The 25,764-nt window shown below is 41.0% G+C and overlaps 1 protein-coding gene across 2 annotated transcripts in view; it reads left to right on the top strand.

Annotated features, from left to right (window-relative positions):
- SERPINI1 (serpin family I member 1) overlaps positions 1–25,147 on the top strand; it is a 45,488-nt gene extending 20,341 nt beyond the window's left edge. For both annotated transcript variants that reach the window (XM_027733300.2, XM_039381869.1), the window contains exons 2-9: positions 3,986–4,253; positions 5,557–5,787; positions 8,320–8,514; positions 9,339–9,543; positions 16,477–16,574; positions 21,633–21,719; positions 22,964–23,053; positions 24,382–25,147. In XM_027733300.2, coding sequence (XP_027589101.1) covers positions 4,004–4,253; positions 5,557–5,787; positions 8,320–8,514; positions 9,339–9,543; positions 16,477–16,574; positions 21,633–21,719; positions 22,964–23,053; positions 24,382–24,458 — 1,233 coding nt within the window. In that variant the 5' untranslated portion in view covers positions 3,986–4,003 and the 3' untranslated portion in view covers positions 24,459–25,147. The remainder of the gene's footprint in view (positions 1–3,985; positions 4,254–5,556; positions 5,788–8,319; positions 8,515–9,338; positions 9,544–16,476; positions 16,575–21,632; positions 21,720–22,963; positions 23,054–24,381) is intronic.
- The last annotated feature ends 617 nt before the right edge of the window (positions 25,148–25,764 follow it).

Raw genomic sequence — 25,764 nt, 5'->3', positions numbered from 1 at the left:
TGAGACTGGCCCTCAAATGAGAAGTTCATATTGTTGGTCTTAACATCTGTGTGACTGAGGAGTGAAGGTATTTTTAACAGCTTTTTTCATTCCCACATGTAGCCAAGAAATGCAAAGTGCACAGAGTAACATTTGAAACTGATGGCTCTTGATTTTTAGACATTGCTCAGTGGGGACTTTGACTCCCTTCCCACTGCTGCAGTGTTATTTAAGTGGATTGCACTGATGCAGATCAGCACTGACAGGCTGTGCTGGGGATGTCTGAGGAGGAGACAAAAGACTGAGTAAAAAGTTTGATGATACTCATAGGAACTCTTTAACTTTCTGCATGTACATTACATAATGTTCAGCTTCACTGCCTTCACTTAAGGCGTGTTTGTGAGGAGGGCACAGGGAATTCACAGCTGCTCTCAGGGCTGCTGCAGTGACAAACCAGGGTGCCCCTGCCTCTTACAGGGCACAGATGCTGAGAACTTGCTGCACATAATTAATGCTCAGCTGTTGGTTGGATCCAGCCCTCCTGCATGAGGAGGCATAAAACCAAAAGTAATAGAGCCTGAAGTGAGGCAGGACCAGGGAAGCAGGAACTGCTCTGACTGGAATGCCAATTAAGAGCTGGATTCCCCGTTGTCAGAACAGTGAACTCATGTACTAGAAGTGAGAGAAGAATTGAACTGAGGAATTTACCACAGACATCTTTGATTAGATGGATAAGATAAGACCGTTTTCACCCTGGCTGGCAGGGATGGATCAGATGTCTGTGGTGTTTTACAGCCTTTTCCCTGCTGACCGCCTTCAGTTTGCTTTAAATCACCTTCCCTTGCATTGTGCTCATTATATATTTTTATGTTTTCACAAATATCTTTAGAGAGCTGTGCCAGCCAAAGAGCTGGTCTCATTCTCTGCCTACACCCAGGTGCTCCTTCCTGCATCCCTGCTGTCTTCCTTTTCCTTGGACATGTGGGTGGGGAACTTCCCTGTGAATTCTATTGGAAAACCTCTCTAGACTGAAGTGTGGAAGGGGCAGGGGGGAAATAGAGATTGTTAGACTTTATTTCATTTTACTGGAAGCTTTAATTCTGCACCACTCAACCTCTTGTGTTGCCATCAGTGGGATTTGGCATGTATTTAAAAACAGACATTTGGTACCTTGTGTTGTTAAGTGCATTTCAGTATAAATTGTATTTGTCTCCATCTATGTACTTACCCCATTTTCTGTCCAACTAAATAATGAAAAGTATTGTAACTTAATTATTTCACATAAGGAGCTTTTCCAGAGTGGTCACAAAGAAACATGCCTTTGATTTGTAAATAACTTGGGGGTTTTTAGCATTGTCTAATACCAAATATTTTATTAGCATTCAGACAGTCTGACCTGCACATTAAGCACTTAATTAAGATGTATAAACTTCCCTCCTGCAATTATTTAAGCCTGTCTGGCAATAGCACACAGGACAAAGATCAGTGATGGAGGGCTGAACAGCTCCCTCTGCAACTGAAAGGCTGGAGAATTTGACTTTTTTAAAATTGAAGGTTATTTTATATCTGTTTTAACCATGTCAGGTCTCAAAGTGAGCTCAAACAATTCTTGATCCTGGAGGGGAAAGCTGAGCTCTCTGTATAATTGCATCCACATTGAGCTGCACAACTGTTTTGTATGGATTAGGAGGATGGGAGAGTCCCCAGATTTGGGTTCATCCTCAACCAAAGAAAGATGAGCTTCTGCTTATCTATTTTTTGAGCCCTATTTTTGATGCTGCTCTAGACCTGTGTGACGTGGGTTCATTAAGCCTTTCTTGCCTTGTGCAGCTTTTAGGATAAGAGAATAATACCTGGGCTCAGTCTATCCCAGGGATGTGCTGACTGAAGTCTTATGTAACATTGTGAGAGTTGGGTTTTTCTAAAATAAAGAAATCTAGAATACCCCTGATCACAGAGAAATCCAGTTATTTTCTATAACAGAAACCTTAATATCCTTAAGTCAATACTTTCTAAACGGACAGGTTTAAAAAAAAAATGAACTGCTATGAAGCAAAGCAGTTGATGGGGAAGTTTGTGGTGTGTGGATAATGGTTTTGGTTATAAAAAACAGTCTTTGTGAAATAACTAGTGATGGTCAGAGTGCAGTGTTTGCCACTGGGCAGCAGCGAAGTGCTGGGGAGTTTTGGGAGTGAAACATGTCAGCAGCAACTATTAAACCTGGTACTTCAGGCTTGTATGGCTTATCTGGGCTGTTCTTAAACAGAGTAAGAGCCTTCAGTGGAGACTTTTGATACTTTACTAAGGATCAGAGGAAGATTGATCAGGTAGCCCAGAGGGATGAAGTGGTACCAGCACAGAGGAGAGTTTACTGGAAATGGAGAAAAGGGGGATATTCCTCACATATATGGAAACAACCATGAGAAATGAGAGGAGAGGCAGGGTCGAGGCTCTCCTTTTCCCTGAACTCTGTGTGATCCCTGCACTGGTTCATCTGTTTAATTTTCTCAGTTCAGGACTAAACAAATCCGAGGCTGGGGGACAGGAGGAATCTTAACCAGTGCCAGCCCCAGTGGCTGCCAAGGCACGTGTGTGTACCAGTTGTCCTCTGTATTTTCTCAGCTATAAAATGTGAGTAATAACACTTAAATTATGGATCATTGTGTTGTGTGAGTGAATTAGATGCTGCTACACAAGCCTTTGAAGATGAAATGCGGAATATAAATGTTGTGTAAAGCTTGCTTTGTGCCATGGATATAGAACCCCGTGGAAATGGGGGCCCAGGATTGCTGGGAAGCATAAGGAGAGGCACTTGGGCTGGCTGCGTGCAGATGGGTTCAGTGGAGCAGCAGCATTCCCACAATTTGTGCTGGGCTGAGGAGCCCTGCACGCTGACACAACAACATGGAAACACTGCTGGAATAAAGCTTTTAGTCCTGTCCTGTCCAACCTGCTGCCTGGGGAGGATTGGCTCTGTTGTGTGTTAGAGACACCAGGAGGGGCAGAGGGAAGGAACTGAAATGTGAGCTCTGTTGGTTGTGTTTCTGCCCCAAGACATGGAGCATTAGTGGGTCAGATGCTGAGGGAGCACGGAGTGTAAAGGGAAGAAATGGAAGGATGGAGATACACGCACACTGCTCCAGGAGCTGGAATTTTACTGTTGGTAGCGTGATGAGCTGAACTGGGGTTATTCAGAGTGAGGACTGTTGCTTACTGAAGCATTTTGCAAAGCTTGAAGGATGGATTAGTCAAAAGCACCAGTGCTCACCCTTTTTTTTTATTTAATTTACTTTCTTGTTTCCACAAGAATCTTCCTGCCTGGTATGTACAGTAACCCTCTCTGAGGGCTGTTGACTCCTGGCCAGCATAGCTACCCAACTTTTCACATTATTTACTAACAAAAGGAGTTTCATTTGGTAACCAAGGAATGATTGATTTTTCTTTCAAAGAAGTTTTGGCTGCTTGCCAGGTGTTTTGCAAGGGAGCAACCTCACGGTACAGTAACTTTGTCACTGTGTCAGCGAGCTGTCCTACACTGCTGGAAATATTTTTCCCTTTTGGGGGCTTAGAGTGACTTAGATGAATAAGTTGTATCCTACTGGAAGGTCAAATGAAAGAAATAGTGGCTTTTTGGGTCTCCCTGGTGAAAAAATACAGAAGCACAAACCGATTCCAGGTCAGCCTTGCTGAACAACCACAAGAGCAGAATTCAAACATGAAGTAGGAAAGGTGTTGCTGTCTTTGGGGTCTTTTTCTGTAGCAGCCACAAGTGTTTTGTTAATCTGGGACTGGAAGAGTTCAAAAACATACATTTACCTACTGAAGCATTTTTTTTTTTGTTGTTTGAAAATAGATCCTTACCTCAGTTTGAACATTCTCCTCCAAATAACTGCATTGTGCATTGAGCTCTCACCTGGGTTCTTTTTCCCCACAGACTTAAGACTAAAGTTGAATCTTATTTTACTTGAACAAAGTTAACTTATTTTCTCTAAAATTTATCTTGCAGATCTTAAAGTCTCAAGTCATGTATTTCCTTGGACTGTTATCTTTGCTTGTTTTGCAAAGTGAAGCCTTCAAGACCAATTTTCCCGATGAAACCATTGCTGAGCTCTCTGTGAACATTTACAACCAGCTGAGAGCCACCAGAGAAGATGAGAACATCCTTTTCTCTCCTCTGAGCATTGCACTGGCCATGGGAATGGTGGAGCTGGGTGCCCATGGAACCACTTTGAAAGAGATTCGACATGCCTTGGGGTTTGACAGCTTGAAAAATGGTGAGGCCTCTTAATCATGTGTTACTTTTTTAAATAAACAGGTGGCAATGCCTGAACAAGGATGCAGGTGGCCTGGTCATGGCCTTGGGTTATTAATCACTGGGTTTTTTGGTGTCCTGTTGATGGTCTGGACGTGCTGGAACATGTTTGAGTGGGTTCTGCATGAGCTGAGAGCAGCTGACACACAACCCTGGCTTGGGTACCTGAATCTTCAGCTACTGCAGCCAACTGTTCATCTTGCTTCCTGCAGAATAAGCTTGCCTTTGCCTCCAGGGATATAAGAAGATTTTTAGGAACATCCTTTTTAGGGATTAATAGTGAAACCTGAAAGGAAAGCAGTAGTTTCAGCAAAATTGCTTATATTGATATCAAAGGAACTGATTTGAAACCTGACTGAAATTTCTTATTCATACAAAGTGCTGGACTTTCAAGTCTTCAGTGAAAGGCTCTTGGGGAGGAATTTCTGAACACAGTGACCAAGCTGTGTTTAACAAAACCACTGCAGGGATGATGCCTCTCTGTGGAGGCACAAATTTAATTCTGCAGTTTGTCTCTAGAACATTAATCAATTATCCCTCAGCTCTAATTGAAGGAGTTATGCAGTTGATTTGAGCTGGGCCAGTCACTCTTCTCACTGAGTGGTATTCAGTGAGAGCATCTCCATGATTTCTGCTTGGAATATATCATTGCAATCAGATTTTAAGGTTTGTTTTGTTGTTTTTTTTTTTAAATTGGAGATTTCAGCTTCAGGTATATGATGCAGCAGTACAAGCTTCCTAGACTGCTGTAGTCCTCCTCAGGATCCCTCATTACCCAAGCAAATGATTCTGTCCTGCCCCACACAGGATCCTGGGAAGTTCTAGACCTGCTTTTTGCATAGAGAACTCTGTGGGAAGTCCTTAGTTTCAAAATTTGAAATCCATTTTTCCTTAAACAAAAAGCTTTTAGGATGGAACAAAAGTTCTGTTAAGGATTTGTGGTGGCAAGACATACAAATGTGACCAGTAATAATTTCTTTAATTGCTCTTTTGATGTTGAAAGGATTTCCATTGATACCTTTGTCTCTGATGGGATTCAAATGTCTCATTAATTATACTAATTATAACTAGTAGAAAAATAAGCTCCAAGTAATATATTCTTGTAAAATATTCCTTCAGATCTGAAAGTGTGTGTGTGTAGGTTTAGAAACAAGTTTATTTAAAAAAAGAAGACTTTTATTTTTTTGTCTTAGTGAATTTTCAGCAGAAAAAAAACATGGATTAACTTTTTTTCTGAACCACTGAAGCTGTTTTTCTTCCCTCAGGTGAAGAATTTACCTTCCTGAAGGACCTTTCTGACATGGCAACTACTGAAGAAAGTCATTACGTGCTGGATATCGCCAACTCCCTGTATGTGCAGAATGGGTTCCATGTCAGTGACAAATTCCTGCAGTTGGTCAAAAAATACTTTAAGGCTGAAGTGGAGAATGTGGATTTCAGCCAAAGTGCAGCAGTTGCTGCCCAAATCAACAAGTGGGTGGAGAATCACACAAACAGTAAGTCCACGGGATTCTTTTGGACACTTCCTGCAGGAAGTGTTTCTGTTTCCAGACTTCTGCAGCGTTGTTGAATTGTTGCCTTGGCTTTTATCTCTTCTGTTTGAGTCTAAAGTTTCTCCTCCCACAAAAACAATTCTAGTATTTCTATTTTTTCCCGTGTGGGAATGATCTGTCACAAGTAATATTAGTCACTGTTGATCATGTAGCATCTATTTGAATTTTTTTTTTCCCTCTGTTCTTACCATCTTAAAGTACCTTTAACATTTATTGAATGAGAGTGTTTTAACAGTAGACATTTTAATAGTATTTTATTACTGATTTTGGTATTAAATTATATAAAAAAAGACAAGTATTATTGCCAATGGCAGAAAATTTGTCTACAAAGGAATTGCTGGGCTGTGCTTTGGATTTGTGTAGTATCACTACTCTGAGGAACTCACAGTGACAAGGTACTGAGAAATAGACTGTTGGGGAATAAAAAGGTAATTTTGAAGCACAAAATCAGGCTCTGTAATGGAATTTTTTGCAATGGGAGGGATTGACAGTGTGTTTAGAGAGTAGTTGATTTTAGGAAGACTGTCAACAGTTTCACAACACAAATTTGCAGCAGGGGATTAAGCCCAAAATTACTGCTGTAAATAAACACACCGAGAGCTGCTTGATGCAGTGCTGGCTTGGCTTGTCAGATCCCAAATAGGAGACATTCCCTGGATACCTGCAGGGTCTCCAGGTTAGGGAGTGCAGTTACTCCTCCCATTGTAAGGATCAAAGCATCATCTCCTTCTGGTTCATCTGGCCCACTCTGAAGGTTGATGTTTTACAAGGAATTCATCAGGTCTGACTCTAACCCAGTTGTACCATTGGAAATTTGAAGGGATGAGGGTCCCCATAAGGAATTCACCACATCACCATGTGGTCTGAGCATTTAAGAATCCATAATGCTTTATGGAAGTGGCTCCAAAGCTGAAAACCTCCTCATGTAATGCTTTTATTCCAGTTTGACAGTGATGTGGTGTTTTTCCAGGGGAACGTGGCAGCTGTTGTGTCCATAACAAACTCTGCCCTTTATCTCAGTCTCCAGGTAGAGATGGATGTCAGTGATGCAGCAGATTGCCAAGTGTTTTCAGGGAAACATGGGGTCTGTCTGAGGGAAAAGGAGAACCAGGGCTGACAAAGACTGGGGGGCTCTTGGCATCGGGTTGGGATGTAACAGTCCCTCAGCTGCTCTCTGGTCACTCCATCTCATTCCCTCCTGCCTCCAGCTCTGACAGAGGAGGAGGCTCATGTTCTCCTTAGGAAAGGGGTTCAGGACAGGCAGGTTTCCAGTTCCAGCAGGATGAGCCTGATGGGAGGCTCAGAGCAGAAACGAGAACTGTCAAAGATTTCTCTGGGCAGAAAAATGCCTCACGTTTCATTAGTGTGTTAACGAGATGTGCCTGAAAAAACATAAGGCAATATGACTTCCCAAATAGAAACAGAAACCTGGAAGTGTTTTCCTTCTTAATGTTTCCTTTTTCTTTTTTCCATCTCGTAGTGAGTGTGGCAGTATCAGTCACAACTCATTCCTTTATCCTTCTGGATAAAATGGAGCACAAACAGCAACCTGGAAGAAATCTTGTCCTGGGATACACAAATTTCACACCAGTTAGTCAGGATCATGTGCTCCAGAAAGCAGAAATAATTTGTTTTTTAAACCATGGATTAAGGAGTAATAACCAGACCGAGGAATGTGTTTATTTAACACCTTGCATTGCAATATCAGTTAAAAATAGAAGTGAGCAAGGAAAGCTGTCATTCTTCAAGAGCAGCGGCAGAGCCGGTCAGTGCACCAAATTTACCAAACTGGAAATGATTTTGCTGAAATCAAGCCATGTAAGATGAGCTAAAGCAGGTACCAGAGTGTGTTGTGATGGGAATGGCTGATGTAGGAGAGGGAGCAGAGCAGCCGCCCCGCTCAGCTGAACGGAGCAGATGCTCCGTGGCTCTTCCCTTTTGCTGTTCAGGAGCTGATGTCAGTGGAGCAAATGCTGTGGATTCCTGTGGGGTTTTGATGATCAGTCCTTACTTTGGAGTCAGTAGGGCACTGCTGGAATGGAATGCTTCCTTCAAAACTGGCCCAGGGGGAGTTCCAGTGGGTGCACGTTAAACTGAGCTCCCATTTCAGTGCTGCTTGGGATCGGAGCCAAAGTTTGCACAAGTTCTGCCCTCAAGATGAAAATACTGAACTGTTTCATAGCCCCAGTGTAAACATTCCATGTGTGACCCTTTTCCACGTGGTTTCCTTGTGGGGTATATTTAGTAGTGATCAAGAAAGAGTTGGCTAACTTGTGCTTGATGGAAGGGTTTATGCACCTACACTGTGATTTAGGTTTACAAAACACTGGCAGTTTAATTTGAGATTTAATGAAACATCTGAATTGGAAATTACATGTTAGCACAGCTTTTTATTTTCTTGATTTTCCAAGCTGTCTCAAGTTTTGATTTAATGCTCAGTTTGACACACAGACTGACAGTTGGGTTTCTTTTTAGGTATGATCAAAGATTTTGTGTCTTCGGGAGACTTTGGTGCTCTCACTCATTTGGCTCTCATCAATGCAATCTACTTTAAGGGCAACTGGAAGTCACAGTTCAGACCTGAAAATACAAGAACTTTTTCTTTCACTAAAGATGATGAAAGTGAAGTGCAGATTCCAATGATGTACCAACAGGGAGAGTTTTACTACGGTGAGTTGGACCTTTAGCAGTTTAAAGCCAGTAAGTCTTGGCTTAATGGGTCTGTTGCAGTAATGTTAATTTGAATTGTGGTCTCTCCATTCACCTGGAATTTTTGATGTGCTCTTTGCCCAATGAAGGGACTCAGATTTTGGTGTCTTTCCCTAAAGTGTATGTGATAACTAGATAACAATTTTAATGACCTGTTTGGTGCCACGTGGTGAATTTCAGAATGTTTATTCCTTGTATTTACCCTCTTTACAATTCTCAAGTTAGTCCTGCTTATCACAAAAATATCTTTCTTGTCCTGTGCTAAATATTAAAATGAGTAATATTTGCTCAGAACTGTTGTAATATCCTTGAAAAGGTAAAGTAGGGGGTTCTTGAACAGCAGAATTAATGATCATTTTTATCTTGAGTTTGAGTTCCGAGGGGGTTCTGTGGTGTCTGGCATTGGCAGCATTTCACTGAGTCTCATCACTGAAAAATTATCACTCCTGAATACAAAACCTCTGCCCATTTCCATGAAGGTCTTAGCTGCTTAAATTTTAGCCTCCTCTGTCTAACCAGTGGAATTTGGGTCATAAAAGTGTCATTATCTCCAAACTGTGTCATTGCATGAGCTTGCGTTCTTCAGGAAATCACATGTAAGCCTCAAATCCTATGAGGAAGAAACCAATACAAATTATATGCAGAATAAGTAGGGTCATTTTTATGTTTGTTATTATGTATGTTTAGTAAGTACTACTTAGTATTAGGGTTCTATTTTCCCCTATCTCCAGTAAAGACAAAAGAAAATCCTTCTAATGGCTTTTTTTGTTATTTTTCTGTTATAGGGGAGTTCAGTGATGGCTCCAACGAAGCAGGTGGCATCTACCAGGTTCTGGAGATCCCCTATGAGGGAGATGAGATCAGTATGATGATCGTCCTGTCCAGGCAGGAGGTTCCACTGGTCACACTGGAACCACTGGTCAAAGCCTCCTTGATTAATGAATGGGCCAATTCTGTAAAGAAGCAGAAAGTGGAAGTGTATTTACCAAGGTGAGAATGTGCTCCCATGGCACTGGAGGGGGAAAAACTGCATCCAGAATGGTTGGAGGAACAGAGCAGGGAAAACTTGTCCATCTTGCCCAAGCCTGTGGTTGTGGAGCACCCACGGGAAGGTTGCTTTGGCAGGAAGGCCTGGGGGGTGTGGGGCAGAGTGATGGTTGGTTGAGCAACAGATGAGCTCTGCATTTATATCCCTTTCATAGAACACTCCAGAGGGGAAAGTTTCCTCCACATCAGGAACATATCCACTCGGAATGATGCTCAGAGTACTGCAGAACTCATTATGGATAAGTCCCATTTAGACAGGAGCCCCAGAAATACTGCAAGTCTGAACTATCAGATGTTTCATTTAGGTGCTAATTAGGTTTCTGTGTGCTGCTATTTGAAGAAGTTCTAGTAGTGTGTGTCTGTGTGGATACAAATGGTTGAGTGTTGAGAAATAATTCCAGTCAATTTGAGGCTTTTTTCTTTGCTGAAATAAATGCTGCTTTCTTTTTCCTGAGAGAAGCAATAAAATAACAAGACATTATAGCAGAAGGGATGAAACTTCTGTTAGTTCATTTGCAGGTTTTGGGTGCTCAGTGGCAATTTGCTCCCATCTACCACTTAGGATCTTTTCTGGAATCCTGCTTCATCCACCTCTAATTATTTTTCATGCTCTGTGCCTGATTTAGTAGCAGAGTTGTTTACTACTAAATGTCACTAATAATGTACAGTTGGATCACTGTGTCCTGCAAGTGATTCATCCTGATTTCATGGAAGTGTTTATGTAACAATAGGGCACAGTTTCAATGGAATCACTTCACCTTGCTCTGTTTTTGTGGCACTGTGAAGTGGGTACAGAGCAGCAGGAAAAATAAACTGTAGTGAATCCTTTTAATCATTAAAATAGTTGTTTTCAGGCGAGTTGGAGATTTGAGTTTGTCACATTTCCCGTGTTAAGGCTCCCTGCAGTCCATCAGCTTCCTTTCCAAAGCCAAGACCACTTTCCAGAAGCTGAACTGCAGCTGAGCACAATAAACAAGGCTGGCCAGGATAAATTAGGTTGAGATGGACTGGTGGTGTCAGCGTGCCCTGATGCCAAATGGAGACAGAATTCCACTTCTCCAGCTTTAAAAGCAGAGTGGTGAGGGAATAGCAGCATTTTTTTTGCTGTTTTTTTGCTGCCCCATAGTAAGAGTTTCTCTCTTTGTTTAAGTCACTGCTCTTTAAAGAAGCAGAAGAACAGCAAAGAGCTGCATTGCAGGTTTTATACAAACTGAACCTACTCTACACTATTCCTGGGATTTTTTTTGGTTTGTTTTCTCTTGGAGCTTCAAGTCCCAGAGGCTTCACAAAGTCCACTAAGACACAGGGGAGGGGAATTTCTCACGGGCTCTTTCTCTGCAGACCTGGGCAAACCTGACCTAGATGTTAATTAGAGGCAAAATCCGAGGATTCTTCCATCCCTTAAGCTTTGTTTTTATGCCTGGCACATTTCCCAGCCTGTGCATCAGCTGCTGAAGTTGGGCATCTTCTCTCAAAGAATTTCTGGAGTGTGAGATCCACAACAGGAGTCCCTCTCCATTGATTCAATGGGGAATCTGTGAAAAGCACCTTCCACATTTGAGAATCTTGGGTGTCTAAATACACCAATGGCGTTGAAAACATATTAATTATGTTCATGACTTGAATTAAGTTTGTAGAGGTGGTCTGGGGGTTTGTTTGCTTCTAAGCAAGAGCAGAGACTTCAGGATTCTCTGTAACCAGGTTCTCAGGTGTGAATTTGAGCCCTGGGGTTTGTGTGATCATAAAATGTCTTTATTTATTCTGCCCTCGGGCTGCTTGTAATGGCTGTCTCTCTTATCCAACAACCTCAAAGAGCTTGATAAACACTTGCAAATTACAGTTATACAGAGGCAAACCAGGTGGAACCACGAGCCAGTTACCGTCAGTATTTCCAGATTATAAAAGATAACTATTGTGAGCTTGAAATTCCATATAGTAATACTGCAGTCTCCTTACAGCAAATCCAAAGATTAATTGCCTGCTCCCAAGGTGTTGGATTTCCATTAGGGATTTAGAGGTGATCTACAGGATTTTGTCAATGCTCTAAATAAACACTTCATAAATATTTGATGCTGTGACTCAGAAAAAGCGTGTTATGAAATGTGGCCTCCAGGCTCTGTCCACTGAGAAATTGAAAGCAGCAGTGGAATAAAATTAAATTTTTATATCTTGAAAGATGCTATCCAATTATAAAGTGAACATTTTTTAAACTTATACATTTGTAATAGGACCTGAATGACGAACCAAAGCAGAGTTAATCACAACTTTGTAATTTCTGTCTGCATTATCTGTGTGCAAATGAAATTGGGTATTATTCCTCTTAATAGCAAAGGAGAGATTTGTACAGAATTGTTAAATTATACTTTCTCATTTTCATTTCCAAATCATTGTTTCCAGCTTAACCCAGACTAAAATGATCAACATTTTAATCCACTTTTTGTATAGGAGTGAAACAGACCATGAATCTAATTTACAAAGCTGTCTCTGTAACATAAATTATTTGAAGAGCAGAGGAGGAACTGGTACCTAATAGCAGTGCTACAGTTTGCAGATCTCCTCTTAAGGAGTGTTCCAAATCTCTATAATGATCTTGCTTTTTGGTACACTTAAATTCCTTAAAAATGTTTTAGACAGTGCTGAAATAAGTGGTTTTAGCTGAAGGTTGTTTCTCTAAAAAACAAAAAACAAAAACAAAAAAAAAACAAAACAAACAAACAAACAAAAACAAACAAAAAATCCCACTCAAAACCCAACAAAAATCTAAACCCAAATTAAAAGATCCTCTGTCTTTTGGTTTTTAACCTGCTGTCTCAAGTCCTCTTTTCATGAGGAGCAGAATGGGCCAGTGCTGGATGTTCTGGAGATACAACCACATAAAAGGCATAAAAGTGTCCCACTGAAATCCATTCTCAGCCCATATTTAGCCCTGGAAAGAAGGATCTTGCCAGAGAAAAACCCACAACCTGCCTTTCTTCACCTGGCCAGAGCAGATGAGTTGAGGTTTTGGGGTTGATTTTGCTGTTAGTGGGGGTTTTTTTTGCTCTCTTGCTTGTTTGTTTTCAGGCTGTTAAATCATTCAGGCTGGTTCTGGCACCTCGGGACAGCCCAGCTGAAATTCCAGCCGAAATGTTGGAATTGATATCAGCTGGCAGCTTGGCACTGGAGGGGCTGCTGGGGTAAAAATAGTGCTTCAGATCCTCAGAGCCTGCCCTCCAAGCAAGAATATTGATGTCAAGCAATGGAGCCTTTTGTTCTGCAGAATTGAATGTATTAGAACCAATCTGAAAACCTGGAATTTTCTTACTCTGGCTCGTTCAGAACCCTTAGTAATTTTTGAAATGATACACTTTGGGATGAGTCATTTTTCTGCTGGATGACTAGACAGTGTCCCCTGATCCTTCTGGGAATCCTGAGCATCTAAAAATCAGAAAAAATGTAGCATTATGGAAGGTTTGCACAGCATCATAAAACATGAAGCCATCTTTTATTTTCCTGTCTTGGATGTCTGTAAAATAGAAGAAAGATGGCCTGATGTGGTGTATTAATGCTCTCTGCAAAACCTAAAGGCTCAGACACAGAACTGCAGAAGACTCTCAGTGACATAAATGCATCATTTTAATCTAATGCTTGTGCAAGTTTTAAATTTCATTAAAATGTCCCAGTTCCCTGCTGAACTCTCCAGAGAATTTTTTGCTGGTTTCTCAATCTAATCTTCTCTTCAGTGTCTGTTCCTCAGACTTCCCTTTGTGGTTTTTACAGCTCCCAGTTGCAGCTATTCCATGATTTCTGATACTGAAGTGTTGAAATTGATTTTTTTCATAGTATTTTTAGCATCAGAAGCACCTAAAAGATTGGGGGGGTGGGGGAAATATGACCATCTGGTTCATTATATGCAACAAACACTGCAAATAACCATGTGTAGCTCGGCATTCCCAAAGTCTGGAGGTGCAGCAGATGCCTGGGAAATGAGATGGAATGTCAGCTCTGTGTTCTAAGTTGTCAGCTTTGATTTTGAATACTGACATCACTGTCTGGGAGGAATGCAGAGAAATCCAAATGTGATGGAAGATAACTCACCCTGAGTGTTTACATGGGATTGCACAGCCTGGAATTAAATTTCCCAGTGTAAAGCAGCCCTGTTGTTTCTCAGAAAAGGCCGGTTCTGGTGTCAGCTAAAATATTGGCAATCTCATTAATAATTTATCTGTAACTCTCCCTGCTTTTCAGAGCAGGAGGAAAAGGAGGGGGGATGCTATTTGGAACAGTGGTTTGGAGTGGGGGTTTACCACAGGACAGAACTAAAAGAGGGGAGAAGGGAAGTAATTAGTTTTATTTCCATAAAGGGATCATCTGATATTTAAACAGCTGATGATGTGATATTTTTAGTCTGCTTTTTATGACAGATAAAGCAGGAACTCACTCCTGTAGATATTGTACAGACCTTCCCTCATGCACTTGTTTGGAATTTACCTTTCCAGAGGTCTCAGTCAGGGACAGAGCCTCTATTTTAAGGGACTGCTCCTGTCCTTCACACAGGGATTCTCGAGCAGCAGAACCAATCAACTTGTTTGCTTTCCCTTTTTCCAGATCCATGTTCAGCTGAGGCTTTACAGGTTTATTTTTTCCCAAAACATCTCCCAAACCCTCCCTGATCAGTCTGCAAAGGCATCCTGTGCCCCACTTCCCTTCTGGGTCACAATCCATGGCTTAGTAGATGTGTGTTTCCTGTCTAATGGGCCAGAGACTTAAACCCACCTCGTTTGCCTTTGATACCCTGCAGTTGGAAAAAATGCTTTTTTTTTAGTTATTTTTCTTATTTTTTACCTCCAATTCTGCTTTTCATGCAGACTTGACTTGCTGCTTTCCTCACTAGTTTGACATTGCTGGTCCCTACCTAAATTGTGTTGAAACCTTAATAAATTTAATAGTGGGGTGAAATAAAAGCCAGAAAGGAAAATATACAGCACTGAAATTTTTATAAACTGCATTTTAACATTCATATGCCTTCTCTGTTTGTAAGGTAGGTTTTGACCAGTGTGAGTGTCCACAGCTTTCCAGGAGGAAAAGAAAGCTCACAGGACACATTTCCATTTCCTAAAATCCTGTTGTGTATTTTCAGGTCATCTCATGTCTACCCACATCTCATTCATTAAAATAATGCCTTTTTTCCTCTTTTTTTAACAAATGCTTCAACATGCAGAACATGCCAGAACACCATGAGGAGCTTCCTGCAGTACTTAAATCTTTGTTGGTCTCTTCTGACTCTTTTGAGAACTGCCAAAGCAATAAAATCACAAGAACCAGTTCCTTTACTTTTATTCCAGGCATGTCCTGGAATTGTTCTGGACAAGGTACATGAACACTTGCAATGCCACCATTGATTTATCAATCCTGAACTATCTCCAGATCTTATTTTACTCCTAAAATCCTTCTGTGGGTAATGACTAATATCGATCCCATCAGAGATTTTTGGCTTCTAGAGGCATTTGTAAGTTCATTATGAGTGTAGATTGTGTGCTGGATTTTTCTCCTTCTGTGTAAGTGAGGAAGATCCACTTGACTCTAATCCAGTTCTATTTTGATGTCCAGATTCCTCTTTTTCAAGCTGCCAAGTTTGCACATGCTGGGTTGTACATCTCAGCTCGTCATGAGCTGTGCTCTGCCCAGAGTTCTGGGCTGCACTTCCTCCTGAAAAGAACATGTTCTTCCATGGAGTTGAGGGAATTTAATCCTGAAAAATAAGATTGCACAGAAACACTTATTTTATTTGGTTCTGGCACTTCTTTGTGCCATCACTGAGGGCTGCTGGGTAGCTGCAGGGTTGTTTTTGATTCAGTGGCTGGAGAAACTCTGACAACACCTTACAGACTAAAAATTTTGTTATTCCATAGTTACAACCAGTCACTGTCATCATAATGTAAATCACTGATAATTTGCTTGCTTATTCCACAGAGAACCCACAACTCACCCATAACAAACATTTGTACTCAGTCCCCTGTGTTTGTCTGTAGATATCTGATATTTTCCGCCATTGTTATTATTTTTCTGACACATTTCTTTGTTTCTCCAGCTGTCCAGTCTGTTTCTGGCCACACAGAAAAGACTCGAGTATTTTTTTTGTCTCACTGACACCAGGCATAGCTTTGATGCTGTTTGAAAAGCAGTGATTGGAAATGGAAGGAGCTTTTGCCCAAGTCTTGCCCTCAGGACAGGTCTCAGTTTGTCCTTCCAGCACAGTAACATTCCCTAGAAGGAGGCTTTGCAGGCTCCCCCTGAAATCCTGCCAGCTTGTACTCACGTGTGCATTTACACTGACAACTATTTGTTTTCCCTGTTGTTTACTCACAATCAAAACCCAATTACAATTTTGCCACCAGACTAATTAGAAGCTGAGTCAGGAATGCTTTATGTTCATATTCATAACTGTTGGTCTTTGCTTATACTATCACAGTGAAAATGGAGTATCTTTCTTACTTTCCACTCCTTCTTTGCCCACAGCTCTCTATGAAAATCAGCTGTTATTTGCCCCATTTGATATTCTGTTCTAGTATTTGTACAGTTAAATTCAGTTTTTGTAGTAAACCTCTCATATAAAAAGTAATCATTTCCATTACTGCTGCATAATTTTGCACTGAGGTTTTATGGTCACGGGCTGTACATACCATTAACATATTTTTGATTGCTTGTGTATTAGAAAAAAGATCCAGCTGTGAGTAAACTAATTTGTTTATAGGCATTTTTAGAAGGTGTCACTAGCAGTGAACCTCCTCCTTTGCATTATTTATTTTGGTGTTTTTACCTAGAAATTTGAATCTTCTAATACCAGTGAGCAGTGTTCACATCTGGCTGTTTGTGATTTTCTGTTCCATTCTGCAGGTTCACAGTAGAACAGGAGATTGATCTCAAAGAAGTCTGGAGAGGGCTGGGAATTACAGAGCTGTTCAGCAGCAGTGCTGACCTCACTGCCATGTCTGGTAAGAGGTTCATGTCTTTTCTCTCAAGGTATATGAGGAAATCCATTTTTTACCTGGGAAAGTTCACTCTGAGTATCTCAGACCTGACTCTCACTAGAAATTAGAGAAAGTGTGATACTGTGAGAGCAGCGAATGGCTGCAGTGCCTTCCTGGCAGAGGAGATTCCCACACCAAGGGATTGTCATCCTTGTATCCCTAGAGGCTGTTTGTTCCCAGCATTAAGAGCATTAAGCTGTTGCACAATTAGTCATCTCCCCAGATACCTGTGGATGGAAGGAGTTCTGAGATAAAAGCCATTTAGTCACAGATGCTGCCTGCCTGGTGCAATATGTTGTCAACACTTAATTTTCACAAGTTGAAATATCCAATACATTTAAAAAATCAGGTGGGAATGAGATATTTATGGTTTTTAATACCTCCTAAAAGGTGTTCCTAGAATCACAGAATGGTTTGGGTTGGAAAGGACTTCAAAGCTCATTCAGTTCCATCCCCCTGCTATGGGCAGGGACACTTTCCACTAGTCCATGTTGCTCCAAGCCCTGTCCAACCTGGCCTTTGACACTTCCAGGGATGGGGCAGCCACAGCTTCTCTGTTGAAGTGGCACAAAAATGCCTGAAAAGTTGATTCATCTTTACATAACAGGAGGAACCAGGTGAGCAGTTTATTAATATAGTCTGTCTAGACCTGAATTTTGTGAAACCCAAAATGAAGCAGTATGAGGCTGCTGTCCTTGTCCTTGTAATTTATGCCTCTACACTGCTCCCTCTGTTTTTTTGGGTTCTTTTGCTCCATGTGTTGCTGCCCAACCAGCCAGGTAGATCCTGGTTGGCAATCCCTGTTCTGCATTGTCTGTCCCTGGGAACAGTCACACCTGGGTGCTCATTCGAAGTGCTGGTAATAAGTCAAACCTTCCTCGAAAATGCACAGAGCAATGTTTGTGATGTTCACATCCTTCCATTTTTGCTAAGTCTGAAATCCTGTTTCTAGTGTATCATGCAGCTTATTTCACTTTTCCAGTGAAGCTGTGGGAAAAGCTAGAGTTAGCTAATGAAAGGAATTGAAGTAAATGAAAAATCCTTCTTCAAAGAAATAGCATTTTTTCTGGAGAAAAACACCTTCGATTTCTCTGTAACCTCAAAGACCAGTCAGCTTTCCAATAAATTCTGGTCTATATATATAAAATTATTTACTTGAGGAAAAGCATTAAGGAGAACAGAAAATACACAGAGATGGAACCACAAAGGCAGCTCCTGGCTCTTATTTAATTCCATATGAAATTCATCTCTGTATCAGGGACTAATTCTGTAGTGGAGAGGTTGGCAGAAAGAATCAGGTGCTTGTGTCTTAATCCGTGTGACCAGTGATTTGTTTCAAGTTTTATATTTCTGACAACTGTACTGTATAAAATCAAAATACCCTCTTCTGCATGACCGAATTAACTCCTCTGCCATTTAAAGATTAACTTGTTTGTTGAGTACAGAGCAGTGTACAGAGAGAATTCATGAGTTTCACTGTAACTTGCCTGCGTTTCACTGAAAAGGGGATGTGCCACCAGGGGATGAAAAGGTCATTTGTAAATTAAGAAATAAAAAAATTGGGTTTGAATTAATGTCTTTAATGAAAAGCCCACTGTTGATGCCGTGGCGGTGAAGTTTTAAATAATGAAAATACAGAGTATGTTTCCTATTTCTAATTTTCATAATGTGAAATGTGGAGGGAGGAAGGGAAAATAAAAATCATGAAGAAAAGTTGTTCTAAGCTTGCTTTTACAAACACCAGAATGGTACATCAGGTAGCAAGGAAGTGGAAGCTGGAAGTTTCCATGAATCTCAGGGTCAGTCCTCTGGAATATTTGGCACTTCACGGAACCTTAAATGCAAGTATTGGAACAAAATCTTTGTCTGGACACTTAATTTAGGAAGACATGAATCATAAATGAAATCTAAGGAGATTTTTGAGGAATTCTGTTGTGTTTAAAAATACTTTCCTCCTCCTCTCCTGTTGCTTTTGCTTTACTGTCAAGGAAAGTCGCTGCAATTTCAGCAACAGCCCTAATCCTGTGAACAGATCCAGGCACGTTGGTGGGTTCAGCAAAATTCCGTCTGGGTTTAGTGGATAACAAGGCAAATTGCAGGATTACAGACTTATTTTTTAATTTCGAGAATTTTGTGCTTTTTTGCACTCAATCTGAAAAATGGAAATGGTGGAGTTGGCTTTGCCCTCTGGAATGGCTGGATTCTGAGCAACCCAAGAGGAAGTTCTAATCCAGAGGCACATTTCAAATGTTACTCCCTCACAGAAATTAAGTTCTTTGTCAATTATCCCAGGTGAGTAGGAGGACATTCCTCCTTGGCTGTCAGGTCACATATGTTCTGACTCTCACTTTCATCAAAAGACTTGACAGTATTTACTTGCATCTGATTCCGTCAGATGTCCAAAAGAATCTTGAAACAACTTCTGATATTTGGCATTTTAGAATTTACACAGCACATAAACTCACTGCTTGAGTATTTTGACACCACTTAAGATTTACCCTTGAACTAATTTCAATACTGAAATTCCCCTTCTCTTTCAAATGATTATAATATTTCTTAGTGTTTTATAGAGTCTTAAATGGCAGCTGCTTTTAATGCAAGGTGACCTGTGTGGCAGTGAGCAGTGAAGTGATCTCAGTGACTTACTTTCACAGTATAAAGTAGTTAGAAGAGCATCAGTCCAGTAAATGGCTCTTTGAAGTCTTGACTGACGTACATATAATTTTTCTGGGACAGCCTAAGCTGGAAGAGCCAATAAACCTTCGTGATTTCTTTAAAATGAGACTTGCAGAGCAGCCAGTTGGCAGCTGAGTAGGAGTTTGCAGACAGATGGAGTGTGATGACAAATGAAGTGGGATGCTCGTGGAGTCCTGGACATCAGGAGGGAGCTTCACGTCCCTCCCACTCCTTAATGGGGATCTGGGCTTGGGTCCTGCACAAAGCTTAAACCTTGGCACCAGATCCCCATGGGACTTCCCTGAGGTATTAACAACCAAATCATGTTGGTTCTTATGAAAATACACATTTGAAGGAGCTGCTAGAGAAGAATGATGTGATGGCAGATCCTCAGGTGAGCCCCACCTTGTCCCCACTGAAGGCATAAGGAAAGATGGATAATTGTGAGGAGATGTGATGCTGGAGTTTTGCAGTCAGTGACGTGACAATCACCAACTGCATCAAAGAGGAGCTGCCTGAACTCCCAGTGACAACATTGTGCTTTCCTATGAAAATAGATTAATTCACTTCAGGGAGAGATGAATGAGAGGGATGTGGCAGTGCCACTACGAAGAGGAGAACCTAGAGAAAGTAATTTGGGATGTGGAATTGCTCTTTTCATCATCCAAGGACAAAGATATCCAATGATGTGAAAGGCAACAAATTGAAAACAAATAGAAAGTGCTTCTCTCATGGAAAACTTATGCAGCTTATCTCGGCTGGGCATTCCTTGGGGTTATGAGGTTGGTAGGATTAAAAAAAATAAAATGGCTTCAGAGCAATGACAACTATCTATGGTACATAAAGGCATTCTGTGTATTCTGGGGATTAGAAACTTGGTTTAGGGTATAAGGCATATTTTTCTCTTGTAAGTTGTGCTGTAGTTTTCATCTGTGAGGTGACTTGGATCTTCTGGAGCAACAACAATGCCAGAGCTGGTGCAGTGTGCTGGACTAACTGGGTGTATTGGTCTCATCTGCAGTGACACCTCTGTTCCTGTCAACTTTAAATGTTGTTGCTTTTCTTAATACTCAGATCCTGAATAGAAGTAGACCTGCTTTTACACCTGATGGTAAATGTCAGCAGTGTTTGTGCTGTCAGAATTAGGGTCTCTGAGCTCATCAGATGGAGGCCAGTCTTCTGAGGTACAAAGTGCTCTGACCAGAAATGTACCTTGAGTTCCAGAAGTGCCACCACACTCTGCAAAATAAAGCACTGGGGATGAAAATACGGAGTATTTCTGGGACTGTCACAGGTCACAGGATCAGGGTTAAGTGCTGTGGTAACAAAAAATGGATTGAAAGGCATGATTAGGCTAAGCAGGAATCTCTTTGTTATTAAACGTTAAAAATGTATTTGGGTTTAAGATTTTTGCTTAATGTTCAAGATAGGTAGGGGCTACATGTCCCATTTTTTAAAGTAACAGGCTGGAAACTTGAGCCCAGCTTTCAGGATGGCTTTACTGAAGGCTTGGAACTGAAGCCTAGAACTAGTACAATTTTTAGCAGCCTTGTATATGTTTTATACCCACAGTCCCCAAGGGGATGATTTGGGGCTCTTGATGGTGGGATTGAAGTGAAGCAGCTGAAGCAGGAGGTTTAATTCAGTGCAGTGAGATCTGCTGGGGAGAGACATTTCAGACTGCTGCTTCTTGTGCCTTTGACTTGCTTTAGTGTTAGAACTACTGAGTATTCCAGTAGGTCTGATCCCTTAGCCACTGAAGGAAAGTAATGAAACACTCACAGACTTAAGCAGGAGGAGGCTTGGACTGAAATAAAAATACTGACGAAGAAGGATGGAAAACAAACAAGACTAAAAAAAAACCCAAGTTTCACAGTGGGTTTGGCAATAAATGTTGATGTTCAGCTTCTTCAAAATATAATGGAAGAAGAAAGAAAAGACCTAATTTTCTTGGAGAAAGTCTGTATTGTACCTAACACAGAGGTAAAATTCTTTGTGTCTGAGTATTTGCTATATAATGTCATAATCCTTTTTTTCAATAGTTGCATTTAAAATCTTATTTTCAAGGATTGTTTTTTACCCTCTCTGGGATAGTGGTGCTCTAGGCAGTCCTGAGCTATTTTAATATCCGTGCTGTAGGAGAGCATTACAAATTTAAGTGAGGTAAATGGTGCTATTAAAGGTATTGGCAGAAGGTATTTTAATGCAACAAAGCTCTTATCCTTCCCTGCCTGCTATAGAAGGTGAATAATAGTGTTGGGGTTTTTGGCAGTGTTTGGAAGGTTTTTTTTAACACCTCAGTCTTACTGTTGAGCCACTTGAAATGTGTTTCCTTTTCCTCTCCAGATAACAAGGAACTTTACCTTGCAAAGGCATTTCACAAGGCATTTCTAGAAGTTAATGAGGAAGGATCAGAAGCTGCTGCTGCCTCAGGTACCGACTGAAAAGCAGAACTAAATCAAATGTCTGGTTATTCTGTGTTAATTAAATTTTTAAAGCTGACTTGCTGTACAGCCAGGAAAGCTAAATAGGATGGGGACACAGCATAGCAAGGTACTGCTTTCAGAGGAGAATTCTGGAAATGAAGTGTTGGCATTTTTTTTTTTCAACATGTTGTGTTTCACGAAGGATTTTGAGCATCCTGTGAAAAACCTCTTCTTCCGTGTTTTCCTTCTGGTTGTCAGGAGAGTACAGACTGCAATTTATATTTTCTTTATGGAACTTCAGCTTTCATTGTTTTTACCTGCTAATTGAGATGGTCAGAGACATTTGATCAGAGTAGTTAGAAGGAGATGGGAGTTGTTGCAATTGCATTTTAATAAGCAATTTTAATAAGCAATACTCTGAGATGCAAGATGGGAAGTGCTGAATGCAAAACCACTGCTGGCCCCTTTTAATGCTGGGGGCAGTTGCTTGGTTGACGTGATTATCACATGGTTTTCCTAAAATTAAGTCACATTAGTTGCCAATATGGATCATCAGGTGATTTCCAATTGCCTCTGCTTGTGCCAGTCTTTGAGGAAAGGAAGAATTGCTTCCCTGGGCTGGGTTGAATTGTGCCATTAATATGGGCAGAGATTACTGGCAATGCTGGAGTCTGTATGAACAGTGCAGGGGAAACCTGAAACTAAATGAAACACTGGGAATTAATAATAATGTCCTGGAGAAATCTATGCATCTCCAAATAAAAATAACAAAGAGTCAAATTTTGCCTGATTCTCAGTTAATTTTACTTTCAGCCTCTGCATTATTTATCAACACAATATAAAAGCTGCAGGATCAGCCCATTTAATTGTGGCACATTTCATAGTTATTAAGGGTTACCTTTTACTGTGCACCTCAGGCTGGAGCTGTGTAAAACAGGTCAGCAGTGCTGGCTAATGCAGCTCACTCCCCTTCCACGAGTGAGGGGAATCATAACTCCTCTGAAGGCTCTGGATCTTAAAATTTATCTTCTGCTCCCTCAGCCTGGGCAATTGCACTACTCTGCATTATTAGTCATTCTTAAAGCCAAAATTACTCTGCAGGTCCCTCTCATTTTCAGTTAATATTGTCCTGTTTCTTGGTGTGGAGTGTGGGACTGCAGTGGCAGCCCCTGGGCTGCAGAAGTGTCTCTCCTGAGGAGCAGGAGAAGTGCTGTGCTGTTTAACAAGTTGCCTGTGTTCTTTTTCCTCTAGGAATGATTGCCATCAGCAGGATGGCAGTGCTGTATCCCCAAGTTATAGTTGACCATCCCTTTTTCTTTTTGGTCAGAAACAGAAGAACAGGTAAGAATATTGCAGACTCTTGAATTTTTCACAGCACACCATCAAGTATTCAAAAGAAAATTGCATGTTTTGATCAATGAACTGGGCTTGTGTTATGAATTTTCATTAATTATTATGACATTTCCTTAATTAATAATTTTCCTTTTAAAAACCTAATATTGAAAGGCTCATCTTTTCTATGCCCCCTGAATGTTTCTCCAAGTAAGACATCGAAATCTGACAAAAAAAACATTCAAAGTGATGTGATTAAAAACCCCAGGGAAGAAAAATTCACCATTTTTGTTGTGAGAACACAGAGTTACTGCCCTGAACATCAGTAATCACTGCATCCCCTCAGAGCTTGGCTGTAGCAAGACCAGTGAAATACGTTCCCAGCACCAAATGATTTGCATAATGGACAGATATTACAGCCATGAATAATTCTGTTGTGTTCTCCAAGTGCTCTGTGGCAGGTGAGGGATGAGAACAACCCTCACCAACTAAATGGGCAGTGATTAAGTAATTCCTCAGTTTCGTATTTGTAATTTGTCTTAATGATGTGGCTGTGACTGGATGTAAAACCTTCCTGTGCACTCACAGACTGTCACGTGGGTCTGTGTTTGTGATCCCCACCACAGGTAACAATGTTTATTTAGGTTTGTTTGTTTATTTAGATTGCAATAATGCTTCCAGTCCAGCTGGGCAGAGTCCTTGTGTGACTTTTCTCTTGTACAAAATTCAAAATACAGCACTGGACCAGATACTAAGAAGAAAATTACCTTCATCCCAACTGAAACGAGGCCAGCAAGGCAGGATACCAACTCTTAAGGGTTTTTTTGACCGAACTAAATTGAGTATCCTTGCTGTTGTAGACACATTAGGCAAAAAATGTATCTGGAGGAGGAGATCTGTCCTTTTTCCCTACTCAATATGCAAAAATCTCCCCAAAAAGAGAACTGCAAATCAGAACAGAGCAGAACCCGGTTACTTTGGGATAGTTCTTAACACTGCTGTTGCATGTAGAAAGAGGAATGGCCAACAACTGTAGTTAAAGCCTCAAAGCTTGTTGTTAATCTGGAAATCTAAGGTTAAAAACTTCTTGGAAGAAAGGTCTGTGATAGTGACCCTTCTCAAGGCAACCCCAAGTGCTCAGGGTTGGTTACTGTGTTCAGAGGGGCTGTTGAGCCATTGCCTTTCATGGCCACCAAGTTCTCTGCTGTATCTTCCTCTGAAAATCAGGCACCACGTGCTCTCGAGCTTATTATTGGTGTTCATTATCTCAAAGCCTCCCATTTAATTTTGGTTCTGACATCTCTCCATCCCCTCCTCCCTTCCCGCTCTCCCCACAGGTACCGTGCTATTCATGGGAAGGGTAATGCACCCCGAAGCAATGAACACAAGTGGCCATGACTTTGAAAAGCTTTAACTGCCACCAGCCACCAAAAAGAGGAGATAAGCACATAAAGTTTGAAGTTAATATATTTAAGGTTTGCTGTGTTTCCCCCCCAAGATATTGTTTCAAACGCTTTCGGATCTAACTGCGTGCAAGTCAGTTCCCAGAGGGAAGCTTACAGTGTTAAAGTAATGGTTCTGTTTCTGTTGTTGTGATTGCTGTGTCCTTAAAATAAAGTTGTGTACATGTCAACAACTGTTTCTTGTTCTAGTGGATTGTAAAGCAGAAAACTGCAAACCCATTATTTGTAATTTTTTTTTACGGTCCAAAGACTGACTTGATCAATGAGACAGGAGCAGAATGTGCAGCTCTGAATAATGCAAATGGCAAACCTTGGTGGTGATTTCTAAGAGCTCCATGTGGACAATGTGCTCTCATCCTGTTCCTGTCAGAGCAGTGAACAGCCTGTGCTCTGCTGGCTGATCGGGGGGGGGGAATGGAACAAAAGAAGCTGAGTGGATTTTATTCTCTGACTGTGGTAGACTTTGTGTGAACTCTCCCCCGTGATTCTCAAATGTTGCTTTTCTGGATGCTCCTGCATGTGACTGCCACTGACCCTCCCTAAGTGTTGATGACAATAAAAGTTGATGGCATGAATATTTGAGCCCTGTCAGTGCAGAACAGCTCTGTGTGTGACTGAAGTAAAATACTTGAGTAGTAAAGTCATTTGTGTGCACATATTTTTCTCCCCCAGAGTAGTTGTTCTACTTCAACCTGAGCTTTTCACTCTCTCACTTCAGGGATCTAGAATGTTCTATCTCAAAAAAAAAAAAAAAAAAAAAACAAGACTGAAACACCTTAATTTTAAGTGTCTAAAAATTCATAAATAAATGCCTAAAGGAAAACCACAATCCTTTTCATTTCTTTTTCTTGAGAATAAACTGACAGAGAGGAGAATGACACGTAGCACAAGTAATGTTAGCAGGAGAGTTAGTTGGTGTTTCCATTTGGAAGATGAGAAGTACCCACTGTCAACAGAGAGCCATGTAATTACTTCCTCCCTCGTTGTACAAAAAGAACAGGAGTTGTTAAAAAGGTAAGACAGAACAGGGGAAAAGGAGGGAGAAGCTCCTCTGAAACACATCATCAGCACAAACCTTTGGATAAGAAGTGGGCTTCTTCTCAGTCAACAGGAGTTTTGTCTTTGGAATTCTATGGGAACAAATGCATGTTCTTGAACTTCAGTCATGGGCTTCTCTGGCATTCATTCACTTCAGAGCAGCACAGATACTGCTCACAAAGTTATTCATGCGAGGAGGACTTCCAAAATCTGACACAT

Source organism: Pipra filicauda, unplaced genomic scaffold (assembly GCF_003945595.2).
Source record: "Pipra filicauda isolate LSUMZ 115617 unplaced genomic scaffold, ASM394559v2 scaffold244_size1468961_pilon, whole genome shotgun sequence".
Taxonomy (NCBI): Eukaryota; Metazoa; Chordata; class Aves; order Passeriformes; family Pipridae; genus Pipra; species Pipra filicauda.
Note: the sequence above shows the minus strand (reverse complement) of the source record. Positions and strands in the feature narration are given on the sequence as shown.